The 15994-nt window shown below is 41.3% G+C and overlaps 1 protein-coding gene across 1 annotated transcript in view; it reads left to right on the forward strand.

Moving 5' to 3' along the window:
* LOC148513691 (uncharacterized) overlaps positions 1 to 15994 on the forward strand; it is a 120956-nt gene that overhangs the window by 64539 nt on the left and 40423 nt on the right. The window contains exons 6-10 of the mRNA XM_088481560.1: positions 175 to 227; positions 1928 to 2067; positions 3824 to 3876; positions 9063 to 9152; positions 10098 to 10211. Coding sequence (XP_088337686.1) covers positions 175 to 227; positions 1928 to 2067; positions 3824 to 3876; positions 9063 to 9152; positions 10098 to 10211 — 450 coding nt within the window. The remainder of the gene's footprint in view (positions 1 to 174; positions 228 to 1927; positions 2068 to 3823; positions 3877 to 9062; positions 9153 to 10097; positions 10212 to 15994) is intronic.

The raw sequence follows: 15994 nt of genomic DNA on the forward strand, positions 1-15994 counted from the left end.
AGCTGTTTCCACAGCGGAGAAATTATTAATTGCTCCGGCGCTCAAATCAAGTTAGAATGTTAATTATCGGGGTGCGAACCAGATAATTAACATCATGAATAGGCCCCTAAGCCACAACCACTGCAGAGACTGTAAAGTATGTCACACTTAATACATGTTTTATCTTATATATAGCACAGAAATGTCTTGGACTCTTCGAAAAGCCTAAATATCTGGAGGAAATTCAGGTTTGTGTCTTTTTATGCCCTGTTTAGTGCCCCTGTGTATTATGTTTTATTACTTAGCTTCTTTATTCACAACAATGTAAAGGTCATTTAAGCACAATTGTAATATTATCAGCCTGTAGTTTAGGCATGGGCTAAGGGATGGTACCATAAATGTTATTTTGTCATGCAAAATATCACAATCTGAGACACTGACATTTAGAGCCGTAGCAGAGCAATAACCCGCCCTGTTCTGTCTATGTCACCATGAAGTCATACTGAGGGGGCGGGGCCAGCAAGGAGCTCTATGACCGCTCTCTGGGCTGCAGGGTGCCATACAAATTACCCTCCAAGCAAAATGCTGGTGCTACTGGGGAGCAGATCCTGCGCCCTGGACTTCAGCACCTCTCACCCATCCCTAGTTATGACCCTGCTGACGTTTTTGGCAAATATTCTGCAACTTCTACTTATTGGTGGCTACTAGCTTTGGACAGTTGCTACAATTTCCTAAGGAGCAGTATTCATAAATATTCACCGATATGTTTTATGTGCACTAATATGTGTGATTTGCCATGTGGAGGGCTGATAACATCAGTTTACAAACCAACGTCCCCTCACCCTCCCCTCCATATCATTGGAACAAGTCAAATAAATGTCATTATTGTATTTAAGAAATTAGCATTATGGGTCTCATTGATTCTGAGTTATTGTAGGAGCGAGGGCAAAAAGAGCAATTACCTTCATACTTTCGTAAAACCATGATGTACTGCAGGTGAGGAGGAAATAAGTACAGTGAATAGAGAGATATAGATATGGAAGGAGTGAGCCCTAACTCAAATCTAAATGGCACATGCAAAAGCAGCCAGTATTTACCCTGCATGCAATATATATATATATATATATATATATATATATACACACACACCCCTTGCATTGCAAAATGGTTTGCTCCTGGTGCGAAGTTGCTTGCTATCATATTTACCTATGCAATGCAGGTACTCAGAGGTGACTCATGGAGCACAGGAGCTCGTAAGCGGCCGCTCGTTCGGTCCGAGCGATGTTCGCACATCTGCGCATGCGTATGGGTTGTAATACGCATGCGCGAACCAGTCAGTGCGGTCAGAAATCGTGTGCTCGCAAAATAGCGAATGCCTGCTAATTTGAGTGGCAGGATGAGGCGTTTGTGGGTGGTAACAGGGGAAGGTGCTTGAAAACGGGGAGTGGAGATCAGAACGCAGGCGTGCCAAACGGTCAAAACGGGCGTTTTAAGGGTGTGCATAATTAACAAAGCAGCGTCATCGACCACGTCACTTGGTTGTCTTTTAGCCAGAACTGCTCACATGATTGCGGTAGGAAAATGCAACCACAAGAATAGCGAGCAGTTCATACGCCATTCGATGTACTCGATTAATCTAATAAATAGTGGAGATGACGTATGATGCGAGCGGCCAGGGGGCGTTCTTTTCCAAATAACGACCGCATGTTTTGTTCGCTCGTTCAGACATGGAGGCGTCAACAGACCGCAAAGAGCGAACGGTCAATTTAAATAGCCAGCCCCTTTTTCTGAACGAGCGAGCGCAAATAGCGTCCGGCTCTGAATCAGACCCACAGTACATAGACATTCCTACCGTTTTTAGTATGTAACTTTCCCCATCACTGCATGGATATAGATAGATGTAGATTGTGGAACCTCACATTTTTCTCTCTTCCCCTATCTGCTGTAGGATAATTTCATCTCTTTGCATCTTGTGGCAAAGTCTTCCAGTGCTGCCGACCTGCATTACAACCTTAGAATCCTGTATACAGCAAGGCTGGAGATCAGTAATGAACTAGGAAAATATACTATACGGGAAATAATCACGGCGTGAGTTCTTTATATCTGTCTAATCCTTCAGTGACCATATTGCATCCACTTGTGACAGTACCACAGTTATGGTCAGATTGCCACATCGGCCCATTAGATTCAACAGCCTTTGTCTCTGGACCTGGCTAGAGATGAGACATTCTTCAAATTTGAGGCTGAATCACCAGAACATTGTAACTCTCCAAGATATCTAGTTCCACCGCAAATATGAAATTGAGCATCTGCGGAGCTTAGAGTACCCTACTGTAGTATCAAGTGTCTATGTGTGTTCACATTTCATGGAACTTTGCTGAATGTTTTAGTTCAAAAATTTTCCTCATGTTATAATAATGCATCTTTTTGCAACCAATGTTCCACAAAGAATCCAATACCCAAAGCGTCCCCAAAGTATTACCCAATGTAATGGCCTTAGCTCTTCCCTAATTGTTTCTTCAATCTTTGCTGTAATCTAATGGGACATTTTTCTGGTTTTGTAAATTCCCATTGTAATCCAATGGAAGGATGTTTTTTAAGACCGACATAACTACTTGCTGCTAATGGTCACCACTGAATGACTTTGACCTGAATTTGCATTGGCTTTACTTAGTCGCTATCCAATCCCAAGTGGCCAGAATGTTAACAAGTCTCTGATTGTTTGAGCGGCTAATGGGACTCTCGATCACTCAAAGTTATAGTCATTCACATGTGGGGGATTGTAGTTAGCTGCTTTGTTGGAAGGTATGGGTGAATTTTCCCATTGGATTGCAAATAAGAAGACTTCCCCATTGGATTGCAAACAGAAGAAATTCCCATTGGAATACCAACCAAATCATTTTCTATTGAAATACAAACACAGAAGAATTTCCCATTGGATAATGGCAGATCAAAATTTTATTTTATAATAAATTAGTGAACTAAGGGTTACATTTTACAATATTTGTATGTGTTTTATCTTTTATGTACTTTTGATCTAATGGGCAAAGATTTTACAGACTCTGGTCCATTATACTGGGAACACTGAAATTTGCCTTTTCCACGGGTCCCAAGCTGTTTCCTTACCCTGGCCCTCATAGTCCAAGGCTTTGGATTCTGTGAGTTTTACAACACCTTCCACTTTCCTATAGAGGCAACATGGCTACCATGATGAGTCTGGCGTAATCCTTATGACCATGTTACAGTGAAACCAGTCCGGGCCATCTGGCACTGGGGTGGTTGAGAATTTCAGGTAGAGGGTGACTACGCGACCCAATTATTTACGTATTCCAATTTAAAGGCCAGATTATCAAATGATTCAAAGTCCTACCATGGTGAACACAGGGTTGTTTTTCTGGTGATAGAGCTTAGTTTTGCTTTGGTACAACCAGTAAAAAGCCATTATTACCACTGAACCCTCAACAGAATTAAACACAGTAAGCCCATAACAGCACAGGTACCCATCTGATTACAAAGATTAGGTAACTTTTTTATTGTGTAGGAATAAGATAACATGATATAATTTTTTTAGGTATGACAGCTTTAAAAAAATAATAATTTAATTTTCATAAAGCAATCTAACTCACAGCTCTTCACATGCGATCTCCATGAATGAATCTGTAATGTAGACACATTTGCTTATACTGGCCGAGACCTTATTATACCAGAACCTCACCATAGAACAGACTGAATTCATCCCATCATCCCATCTATTTAGAGACTATAAAATCAGTTGATTTGCGCAATATGTTATCGGAACTTTTGTTCATCTCTAATACTCTTCTCCTCCCTTGTTTCCTGTCAGGCCGATTGATACCACCCTGCTAGAGCTGCAGTATGTGAACAGAACCAGTCCAGGTACAGCAATATAACCTTTAGGGGTCTATTTACTAAGCAGTGTTAGGAGACAGAGTGAAAAGTGATAAGACAGTGATAAGGTGCCAGCCAATCAGCTCCCAACTGTCATTTTTCAAACACAGCCTGTGAGATGACAGTTGGGAGCTGATTGGCTGGCACCTTATCACTTTCTTATCACTTTTCACTCTGTCCCCTAACACTGCTTAGTAAATAGACCCCTTAGTGTAGTAAGGCATGGAAAGAATGCACCAGAGGAATTTTTAGCCTTTAAACACACAGTAGTTATGTAATTGAGGAAGGTGCCATTTTGCAGCCCATGTAAAAATTCCCTTAGAGGCCTGTTCCGAAGCACAAAGTGGATTTTCTGTTTTGTTTTACTTTCATTGTTGTTTGCACCTATAACTACCAAACACATTTCACCTATTTTAGAAGTGTCAATATGTCATTTGTAACACCCACAATGGTGTAAAATCTCTCACCCAGAGGTATATAGAGTCATATATAACGTAAATAGCCACCTTCAGAATGATTTTTGTTCATTTCTAGAGCTTCCAAGGAAATATCCCATATTTCCCATTTCACATATTTAAAATATTTAATTTGTTATGGCTGAAATTGGTGCAAAGCTGCTATCAGCCATATATAGTGACCTGCTACATACCAAGCTCTGTAGGGTGGAAGTGGCTTTCTCTCTGGGGTAAAACAATGGTGGATCCCTTTGACCAGAGGGCAGAGATAATATATTTGAAGCTCTCCCTTCATTTGCAATAGCAGAGAGTGATACAATAATTGGGGGCTGTTGGGATGACACAGACTACAGGGGACACTAGTGACTGAATGGAGCCTCTGTTTTAATTTCTCCTCGTTTGGTCTATAATTATGTGATATCATAAATGTCAAGGAAGACTGGATCCCATTTCCCTAGTGATGCCGAAACATCACAACAGTCTTTCACAAACGGGTCCTTTAATATTACATTTTGCTTCCACCTCAAGAAAAATTGAATTTGTACCTTGGTACACATTAAGCACCCACATTCTCCATCAATGTTGACATAGATGTTACGTCAATATTTAACAAATTGACGGACATAAAGGTCAACATGTTATTAATTATTATTATTATTATTATTATAATTAATAATAATAATAATAATATTATTAACAGTTTCTTATATAGCTCAACATATTCTGTTTCACTTTACAATTGGAAACAACAATTATAGAACAAGGCTGGATTATAACAGATAGACATAGAGGTATGAGGGCCCTGCTCGCAAGCTTACAGTGTATAGGGAAATAGGCATTGATACACAAGGACAGGTGCTGCAAATTGCATAATGGTTCAGCCAGATTGAGAGGTTCTAAATGATATAGTCACACAGGAATGTCGGCCAAGAGTCAGGAGGAAATGAAAGTGAAAAAAGAGAAAATATGTAAAGTTATGTGTGTGCTGTATAGTGGGATGTAATTGGGTAGGATAGCTTATGAAGGTTATGTGTCTCGGAATAGTGGGGATATAATTCGGTAGGATAGCTATGAAGGATATGTGTGTGCTGTATAGAGGGGATATAATTGGGTAGGATGGCTTATGGAGGTTAAGTGTGGGCTGTATAGTGGGGATGTAATTGGGTAGGATAGCTTACGGAGGTAATGTGTGTGCTGTATAGTGGGGATGTAATTGGGTAGGATAGCTTATGGAGGTTATGTGCGGGCTGTATAGTGGGATGTAATTGGGTAGGATGGCTTATGGAGGTTATGTGCGGGCTGTATAGTGGGGATGTAATTGGGTAGGATAGCTTATGGAGGTTATGTGTGGGCTGTATAGTTGGATGTAATTGGGTAGGATAGCTTATGAAGGTTATGTGTGTGCTGTATAGTGAGGATATAATTGGGTAGGATAGTTATGAAGGATACGTGTGGGCTGTATAGTGGAGATGTAATTGGTTAGGATAGGTTATGGAGGTTATGTGTGTGCTGTATAGCGGGGATGTAATTGGGTATGATAGCTTATGGAGGTTATGTGTGGGCTGTATAGTGGGGATGTAATTGGGTAGGATAGCTTATGGAGGTTATGTGTGGGCTGTATAGTGGGATGTAATTGGGTAGGATAGCTTATGAAGGTTATGTGTGTGCTGTATAGTGAGGATATAATTGGGTAGGATAGCTATGAAGGATATGTGTGGGCTGTACAGTTGGGATTTAATTGGTTAGGATAGGTTATGGAGGTTATGTGTGTGCTGTATAGTGGGGATGTAATTGGGTAGGATAGCTTATGGAGGTTATGTGTGGGCTGTATAGAGGGGATGTAATTAGGTAGGATAGCTTATGGAGGATATGTGTGGGCTGTATAGAGTGGATGTAATTGGGTAGGATAGTTTATGGAGGTTATGTGTGGGCTGTATAGTGGGGATGTAATTGGGTAGGATGGCTTATGGAGGTTATGTGCGGGCTGTATAGAGGGGATGTAATTGGGTAGGATAGCTTATGGAGGATATGTGTGGGCTGTATAGAGGGGATGTAATTGGGTAGGATAGCTTATGGAGGTTATGTGTGGACTGTATAGTGGGGATGTAATTGGGTAGGATAGCTTATGGAGGTTATGTGTGTGCTGTATAGAGGGGATGTAATTGGGTTGGATAGCTTATGGAGGTTATGTGTGGACTGTATAGAGGGGATGTAATTGGGTAGGATAGCTTATGGAGGTTATGTGTGGGCTTTATAGTGGGGATGTAATTGGGTAGGATAGCTTATGGAGGTTATGTGTGGGCTGTATAGTGGGGATGTAATTGGGTAGGATAGCTTATGGAGGATATGTGTGTGTGCTGTATAGTGGGGATGTAATTGGGTAGGATAGCTTATGGAGGTTATGTGTGGACTGTATAGAGGGGATGTAATTGGGTAGGATAGCTTATGGAGGATATGTGTGTGCTGTATAGTGGGGATGTAATTCGGTAGGATGGCTTATGGAGGTTATGTGTGGGCTGTATAGAGGGGATGTAATTAGGTAGGATAGCTTATGGAGGATATGTGTGTGCTGTATAGAGGGGATGTAATTGGGTAGGATAGCTTATGGAGGGTATGTGTGGGCTGTGTAGTGGGGATGTAATTGGGTAGGATAGCTTATGGAGGTTATGTGTGGGCTGTATAGTGGGATGTAATTGGGTAGGATAGCTTATGGAGGTTATGTGTGGACTGTATAGAGGGGATGTAATTGGGTAGGATAGCTTATGGAGGTTATGTGTGGGCTGTATAGTGGGATGTAATTGGGTAGGATGGCTTATGGAGGTTATGTGCAGGCTGTATAGTGGGGATGTAATTGGGTAGGATAGCTTATGGAGGTTATGTGTGTGCTGTATAGTGGGGATGTAATTGGATAGGATAGCTTATGGAGGTTATGTGTGGGCTGTATAGTGGCATGTAATTGGGTAGGATAGCTTATGAAGGTTATGTGTGGGCTGTATAGTGGGGATGTAATTGGGTCGGATAGCTTATGGAGGTTATGTGTGGGCTGTAAAGAAGGGATGTAATTGGGTAGGATAGCTTATGGAGGTTATGTGTGGGCTGTATAGTAGGGATGTAATTGGGTCGGATAGTTTATGGAGGTTATGTGCGGGCTGTATAGTGGGGATGTAATTGGGTAGGATGGCTTATGGAGGTTATATGTGAACTGTATAGAGGGGATGTAATTGGGTAGGTTAGTTTACGGAGGTTATGTGTGGGCTGTATAGAGGGAATGTAATTGGGTAGGATAGCTTATGGAGGTTATGTGTGGGCTGTATAGAGGGGATATAATTGGTTAGGATAGGTTACGGAGGTTATGTGTGGACTGTATAGAGGGGATGTAATTGGGTAGGATAGCTTATGGAGATTATGTGTGGGCTGTATAGAGGGGATGTAATTGGTTAGGATGGCTTATGGAGGATATGTGTGGGCTGTATAGAGGGGATGTAATTGGGTAGGATAGCTTATGGAGGATATGTGTGGGCTGTATAGTGGGGATGTAATTGGGTAGGATAGCTTATGGAGGTTATGTGTGGACTGTATAGAGGGGATGTAATTGGGTAGGATAGCTTATGGAGGTTATGTGTGGGCTGTATAGTGGGGATGTAATTGGGTAGGATAGCTTATGGAGGTTATGTATGGACTGTATAGAGGGGATGTAATTGGGTAGGATAGCTTATGGAGGTTATGTGTGTGCTGTATAGAGGGGATGTAATTGGGTAGGATAGCTTATGGAGGTTATGTGTGGGCCATATAGTAGGGATGTAATTGGGTAGGATAGTTTATGGAGGTTATGTGTGGGCTGTATAGAGGGGATGTAATTGGGTAGGATAGCTTATGGAGGTTATGTGTGGACTATATAGAGGGGATGTAATTGGGTAGGATATCTTATGGAGGTTATGTGTGGACTGTATAGAGGGGATGTAATTGGGTAAGATAGCTTTTGGAGGTTATGTGTGGACTGTATAGAGGGGATGTAATTGGGTAGGATAGCTTATGGAGGTTGTTTGTGGACTGTAAGAGGTGATGTATTTGGGTAGGATATCTCATGACGGTTATGTAGGCAGTTCTGGAATCTGATAAGCTGTCTGTAGAGGTGAGTTTCCAGGGAACGCTTGAAGTTTTGGAGACTAGAGGAAAGTCTTATCATGCGAGGACATTCCACAGAATGATTATATCAACATTGCTCACCACAACAGTCACAATGTTGACAGTACATTTTAGTGCTACATTTAGGGTTAGGAATAGGTTTAGGCTAAAAAATTAAAAAAAATGTCATGTCGACATTCACAATATTGACATAATGAAAATGTTGACATGCCCATGTCAAAATTTCTGTATATCAACATAACGCCCTTCGCAACATTCTGACTCATGACATTCAGAAAATGCCATCACTCTGGGGTAGATATTCTAAATGTCGACATATCATACCACAGCCTTCCATTCATGTATGCTCATCTTTATTTCACTCCAACATTCAGAACATTATCCAAGAATATTACCCCACCCTACCCCGAAAAATAAATAAATACATTGCAAAAAAAAGAAAAATGTACATATTTTGCATGTACAGTAAATTAAGCATCTGCCCTGGCTAAAGCTTTACTTTTTAAAGGAAGGGGATTTTTTTTTATTTTTATTTACCATTGTTAACTAACATTTTATTTATATTTTTAACAGGTCGGCTTAGGGTCTTAAAATTTAAGACAGAGGAGAATTTGTTTCTTCTGGGAATAGAAAATGAGTCAGGAAAAACATTATATCTGGCATGTGAGTACACATCTCCTTTTTAAGGGGAACGGAGGACAACATTTTAAAAAAAAATGTAAAACTTGTAAGAAGTTTATATATATATATGTTTAGTATCTTTTTTCACTGAACAATAAAACTATATGTATTGTACAGTAGTAATCCAAATATGTTGCGGATGTGGGTGACCCTATAAAATCATATTCCATTACTGGTAAAATTCAAATTATTGTCTTATGGGTAGGAATTTGTGTGTGAAGATCTCGGTGTCTGCTGGGGGACAAAAGTTTACATCTTTTGGTGGAAGGAGTAGGGTGGATCAGGGGCATTATATGCTTAATGCGGGATAGCTGATTGTGCCTATGATTTTGGCAAACACATGCAAAAGCTACATTTCGCACTAAAATGTGACAACTCAGTTAGTGTCGGCACTGGGGGCACTGCATAAGGGGCACTACTAATGGGGGCACTACATAAGTGCCACCACTACTGGGCGCACCAAAACATCTTACGAACACTTGGAAAATTAGTATACACAGAACCCTTCGGAAACACTCACTGTTTCAAAAAGAGACAACACTACAAGCAACATGGATATTTCATCAGCGTCTTATTGTATGAGAGCGTGAGAAAGCCATTCTAATTGGTCAGGAGAGTCTAAATATACTTCTCTCTTTACTGATAGGCGTATCTGCACATTTAAATTATTATTTTTTTTAATCCAAAACTGGCAATAAAGATTATGGCAGCCCTTACCAGCTTTTATGGGCTGCAGCCGATGCAGTCCCTAGAAGCCGGCCTGTTTGCTAATTTGTGCGCATAAGCGGTACTGCAGTCCTGCGCATGCACACAATTACAGACCCCCCCACTAGACAGGTAAGGAACCGCCGCTGAGTGGGAGTATATTTAATTCTGGAATAGTATTAACGAAATATGGTATTATAATACTTCCATTCTGTCTTGCAGCTAAAAGACCAACAGTAAGTCAGGATGCAATTGAAAAATTTAAGAAACAGGCCCTGTGTTTTGAAACAAAATATAATTACTTCATACCTGGTAGCATGGAGAAAGATAATGCAGGTGAGTGACTCTGCATTGTTCATCAGGGGCAATTTGGGGAATAAAAATATTGTATAGAAAATAAAAAAAATAAAAATAAATAGCTTCTGAAAATACAGTATATTGTCAGAAATTCCCAACATTCATATAAATTGCACTGATATGTGTTTTTTTTATTACTTACCTTATGATTGTGTTGCTAATAAGCCCACCCCCTTTTTACGCCATTTCCATCTTTTTTTTTCTAATTGATGGTATTTCCCTGAATATAATCCATTTAATTAAAATTCCACTTCAATAGGCTGCCAATAAAAAACTTATATTTGTCATGGAAAAAATAATAATTTGTAAAGTGCTACGTATTATACTGGCACTGTATAAATAATAAAAAATAATAATAATGTCAATATTCTTCAATATTTGTGAATGGGCTAAGTGTAAGATTCAGCACAGCAATTACTGACTTCCTCACATCTCATCTTGCAAAAAATATACTGTACTGCACCTGTTTTGTAAACCCTGAAGCATACTGTAGTTCAATAGCCAGAGTAAATCATAGAAACGCTTGTTTACTAATTATAAAATAAGGGGCATCATATACACACCAGCAAATCTATTACAAAAACCATATCAACTGGGCACTCGCCAGCAACCACACATCAAATATGGGACTACAAAATCATCTCACGGGCAAGAATAACGAGTTAGTTACAGGACCACAGTTTTTGTATTTTTTATTATAAATGTCCAGCACAATTTTTAGCTGCTACTGTACCTTTCTTATAACTAGAGATGCTCAAAATTGTTTCCCAGTAATTCTCAAACTGGTTTGTTCAGTTAATTCTAGAATTTGAACATTGGTGATAAATTCGGGAATTATAGACAGAGTAGAAAATCAAGCAAAATTTCAGCAAGATAAACAAGTTTTACAATGTGTGCGCCAGTTCGTACTTTAAATGGCTCCATTGTACAGTATTTTTAATGTTTTACTATACGAACAGAGAATTCAAGCTCAAACATAAAATAAATTTGCCCTTCAAATTAAAATAAAACAAAAAACAATCTGTGCACCTGAACTTCAATCTCAAACTCTGAGTGTGTGCTTTGTATTTAAACTAACCTTATTTAAAATGTATTTAATATAGGGGTGTGCACCGGCCACTTTTCGTGTTTTGGTTTTGGATCTGGATCTTTCTTCGTGTTTTGGATCTGGATTGGTTTTGCCAAAACCACCCTTCCGTGTTTTGGGTTCTGGGTTTTGTGTTTTGGATCTGTATTTTTTTTTAAAAAAGCATAAAAACAACTAAAATCACAGAATGTGTGGGTTTTTCTGCTCCTATGCTATTATTAACCTCAATAACCTTAATTTCCACTCATTTCCAGTCTATTCTGAACACCTCACACCTCACAATAGTGTTTTTATGTCCAAAAGGTTGCACCGAGGTAGCTGGATGACTATGCTAAGCGACACGAGTGGGTGGCACAAACACGTGGTCCATCTAGGAGTGACACTGCAGTGGCAGACAGGATGGCAGTTTGAAAAACTAGGCCCCAAACTGTACATAATGCAAAGAAAAAAAAGAGGTGCAAGATGGAATTGTCCTTGGGCCCTCCCACCCACCCTTATGTTGTATAAACAGGACATGCACACTTTAACAAACCAATCATTTCAGTGCCAGGGTCTGCCACACAACTGTGGCTGAAATAATTGGTTCGTTTGGGCCCCAACAAAACAAGCTGGCAATTAATGTGTCCCTGCACAAACTGGCTCTACGGAGGCAAGATGTCATCCTCATCCTCCTCATCCACCGATTCCTCACCCTCTTCAGTGTGTACATCCTCATCCTCACAGAGTATTAATTTGTCCCCGCTGGAATCCACAACCACAGGTCCCTCTGTACGTTCTGGAGGCTGGTCTCCCTGGAAGAGTTGATAATTCATTTTATGAACATCATCTTCTCCACATTTTGTGGAAGCAACCTCCTACACCTTTCGCTGACAAGGTTCCTGGCTGCACTAAACACTCTTTCGGAGTACACACTGGAGGGGGGGCAACTCAGGTAAAATAGAGCCAATTTGTACAGGGACCTCCAAATTGCTTCTTTTTCCTGCCAGTACAGGTACGGACTGTCTGACATGCCTACTTGGATGCTGTCACCGATGTAATCCTTTAACAGACAGACGCACGCTTGTCGCTGCTGCTTTGAGGATGCAAGTGCGGCTACAGCCCACACAATTCACAAAGACAGAAAAAAAAAGAAGAATATTTTTATTGTTTGTGGAGCGCACTTTGAGGGTGTCAACACCCTTTAACAGACAGACGCACGCTTGTCGCTGCTGCTTTGAGGATGCAAGTGCGGCTACAGCCCACACAATTCACAAAGACAGAAAAATGAAGAAGAATATTTTTATTGTTTGTGTAGCACACTTTGAGGGTGTCACCACCCTTTAACAGACAGATGCACGCTTGTCGCTGCTGCTTTGAGGATGCAAGTGCAGCTACAGCCCACACAATTCACAAAGACAGAAAAAAAAAGAAGAATATTTTTATTGTTTGTGTAGCACACTTTGAGGGTGTCACCACCCTTTAACAGACAGACGCACGCTTGTCGCTGCTGCTTTGAGGATGCAAGTGCGGCTACAGCCCACACAATTCACAAAGACAGAAAAAAGAAGAAGAATATTTTTATTGTTTGTGTAGCACACTTTGAGGGTGTCACCACCCTTTAACAGACAGACGCACGCTTGTCGCTGCTGCTTTGAGGATGCAAGTGTGGCTACATCGCACACAAGTCACAAACACATGAAAAAAATAGTTTTTTATTTTTTGGAGCACTTTGAGAGTTACACCACCCTTTAACAGACAGACGCACGCTTGTCGCTGCTGCTTTGAGGATGCAAGTGCGGCTACAGCCCACACAATTCACAAAGACAGAAAAAAAAAGAACAATATTTTTATTGTTTGTGTAGCACACTTTGAGGGTGTCCCCACCCTTTAACAGACAGACGCACGCTTGTCGCTGCTGCTTTAAGGATGCAGGTGCGGCTACAGCCCACACATTTCACAAAGACAGAAAAAAAAAAGAACAATATTTTTATTGTTTGTGTAGCACACTTTGAGGGTGTCACCACCCTTTAACAGACAGACGCACGCTTGTCGCTGCTGCTTTCAGGATGCAAGTGCGGCTACAGCCCACACAATTCACAAACACAGAAAAAAAAAGAACAATATTTTTATTGTTTGTGTAGCACACTTTGAGGGTGTCACCACCCTTTAACAGACAGACGCACGCTTGTCGCTGCTGCTTTAAGGATGCAGGTGCGGCTACAGCCCACACATTTCACAAAGACAGAAAAAAAAGAACAATATTTTTATTGTTTGTGTAGCACACTTTGAGGGTGTCACCACCCTTTAACAGACAGACGCACGCTTGTCGCTGCTGCTTTAAGGATGTAGGTGCGGCTACAGCCCACACATTTCACAAAGACAGAAAAAAAAAAGAACAATATTTTTATTGTTTGTGTAGCACACTTTGAGGGTGTCACCACCCTTTAACAGACAGACGCACGCTTGTTGCTGCTGCTTTAAGGATGCAGGTGCGGCTACAGCCCACACATTTCACAAAGACAGAAAATAAAAGAACAATATTTTTATTGTTTGTGTAGCACACTTTGAGGGTGTCACCACCCTTTAACAGACAGACGCACGCTTGTCGCTGCTGCTTTGAGGATGCAAGTGCAGCTACAGCCCACACAATTCACAAAGACAGAAAAAAAAAGAAGAATATTTTTATTGTTTGTGTAGCACACTTTGAGGGTGTCACCACCCTTTAACAGACAGACGCATGCTTGTCGCTGCTGCTTTGAGGATGCCGGTGGAATCTAGACGGGATTTGGAACCGGGGACACACTACCTCCATCAATTGTCTAAATCCCACTGCACTAATGGCGGATACCGGACGCACGTCTAACACCAACATAGCAGTCAAGGCCTCAGTTATACGTTTTGCTTCAGGATGACTGCTGTCGTACTTCATCCTCATCGCTAGGGACTGTTGGAGGGTCAATTGTTTAGTAAAAGTAGTGATGTTCCTACTTCCTCTCTGGGATGATGAACAACTCCCAGCAGCAGCAACAGCACTAGGAGGAAGTGGTTCTTGATCTTTCCCTATTTTATTTTTATCGGAGAAAGTTTGGTCCTCCATTTATGTTATATTGATATATACGTGCGGCTAAAGCGCACACAAACACAGAAAATATTTTTTATTTTTGCTGGAGAGTAGTGCACTTTGTGGGTTACACCACCCTTTAAGAAATGAGCCAGCTGGCTCTTTACTTATGGGACACAGGCGCATGCTTGGCGCTGCTCCTTTGTTGATGCACGTGCAGCCACAGTGCACACAATTCACAAACACAGAAAATATATATTTTTTTGGTTTGGACTGGAGTGTACTTTGGGGGTTACAGCACCCTTTAACGGTCAAGCCAGCCGGCCCTTTACTTATGACACAGACGCACGCTTGGCACTACTTTGTTGATGCACGTGCGGCTACTGCTAATTGTTGATGCACGTGCGGCTAATTTTTTTAGCACTTGGGGGAAGCACCCCTGATGGACAGAGCACCCCCTGGACAACACTACAGCACCCCTTTAGGACTGGGACACTGCACAGGACTTTGGAGTGGACACAGCCCCTATGGAGAACTGACTGGACAACACAGTCCAGCCAGCCCCTATGGACTTTGAAGTAGTGGACACAGCCCCTATTAACAACAGCAGCACAGCACAACACAGCCAGCCCCTATGGACTTTGAAGTAGTGGACAACAGCAGCACAGGGGAGCACAGCACAACACTACTCTGCACTACACTACACTACCTGTGTTTGTGAGGTCACAGTTATTCTAAATAGGTTGTACACAAAAAGCATATTCTAAACATATTAACAAAGCCAATTGTAACAAGCATCTTCACACTCAATAGCCCCCTTTGGCTTTAGTGACTGGAATGTCAGGAGTTGGTCTCTGGACGGGAATAACCTGCAAGTAAGGTTACCATTTATCACATGCCACTGCAGGTTTGTTTTAATCTGGGATTGTGATGCAATCTGCCCTATCATATGGCGTTGTTCTATTGGATGTTGCACAATCCTTTACACAACCTTTTGTTCTAACTAGTTTCAACATCTTGCCATCATGTTTACTCTTCTTATCTCACTGTACTAAAAATCCTTCCTCTGTATGTCAGCAGATCCCAAGGTACAGGGTGGTGTACGGCCATTGTACAGTATTGTCGTTGTTGGCTTTTGAGAAATGTAACAGAGATAGAATCGCAGTGTGATTGTGCGACTTTGGCCTCTGAGTTGAAAGTTCTCGCTAAAGGGGTTTATGTCCTGTTACGTATTTAGCAAACTAAATCCATGCTTTCTATAGATAGCACTAGTGGCACGGTCCCCATGGCCTGAGTGCTGAGTCCCCAACAGTTGGAAGCGCAATGAGCATGTGCAGGTGGCGGTCGTGCATGCACGTTGCTTGTTAACCGCTGGAAGCGGTAGACTGATAGCAACACGGCAGAGGACTCTGACCGCGGAACCTTGCGGGTGGGATTAGCAATGATAAATACCAGCGGCTTATTTGTTAGTATCACTGTGATACTAAACGAAATTTGCTGCCAGCGCGAAATACTGGTAATAAATGGAGCCCCAATGTAGAATTGTTTACTTTCAGCTACTATGTTGTTGACCAGCAAATAAACGTCTTGATTTTTTAACATATTCTGCTGTAGTTGATGCCTCTGAATTTGTCT

The sequence above is a fragment of the Taudactylus pleione genome, unplaced genomic scaffold (assembly GCF_031769625.1).
Source record: "Taudactylus pleione unplaced genomic scaffold, aTauple2 ptg000274l, whole genome shotgun sequence".
Lineage (NCBI taxonomy): Eukaryota > Metazoa > Chordata > Amphibia > Anura > Myobatrachidae > Taudactylus > Taudactylus pleione.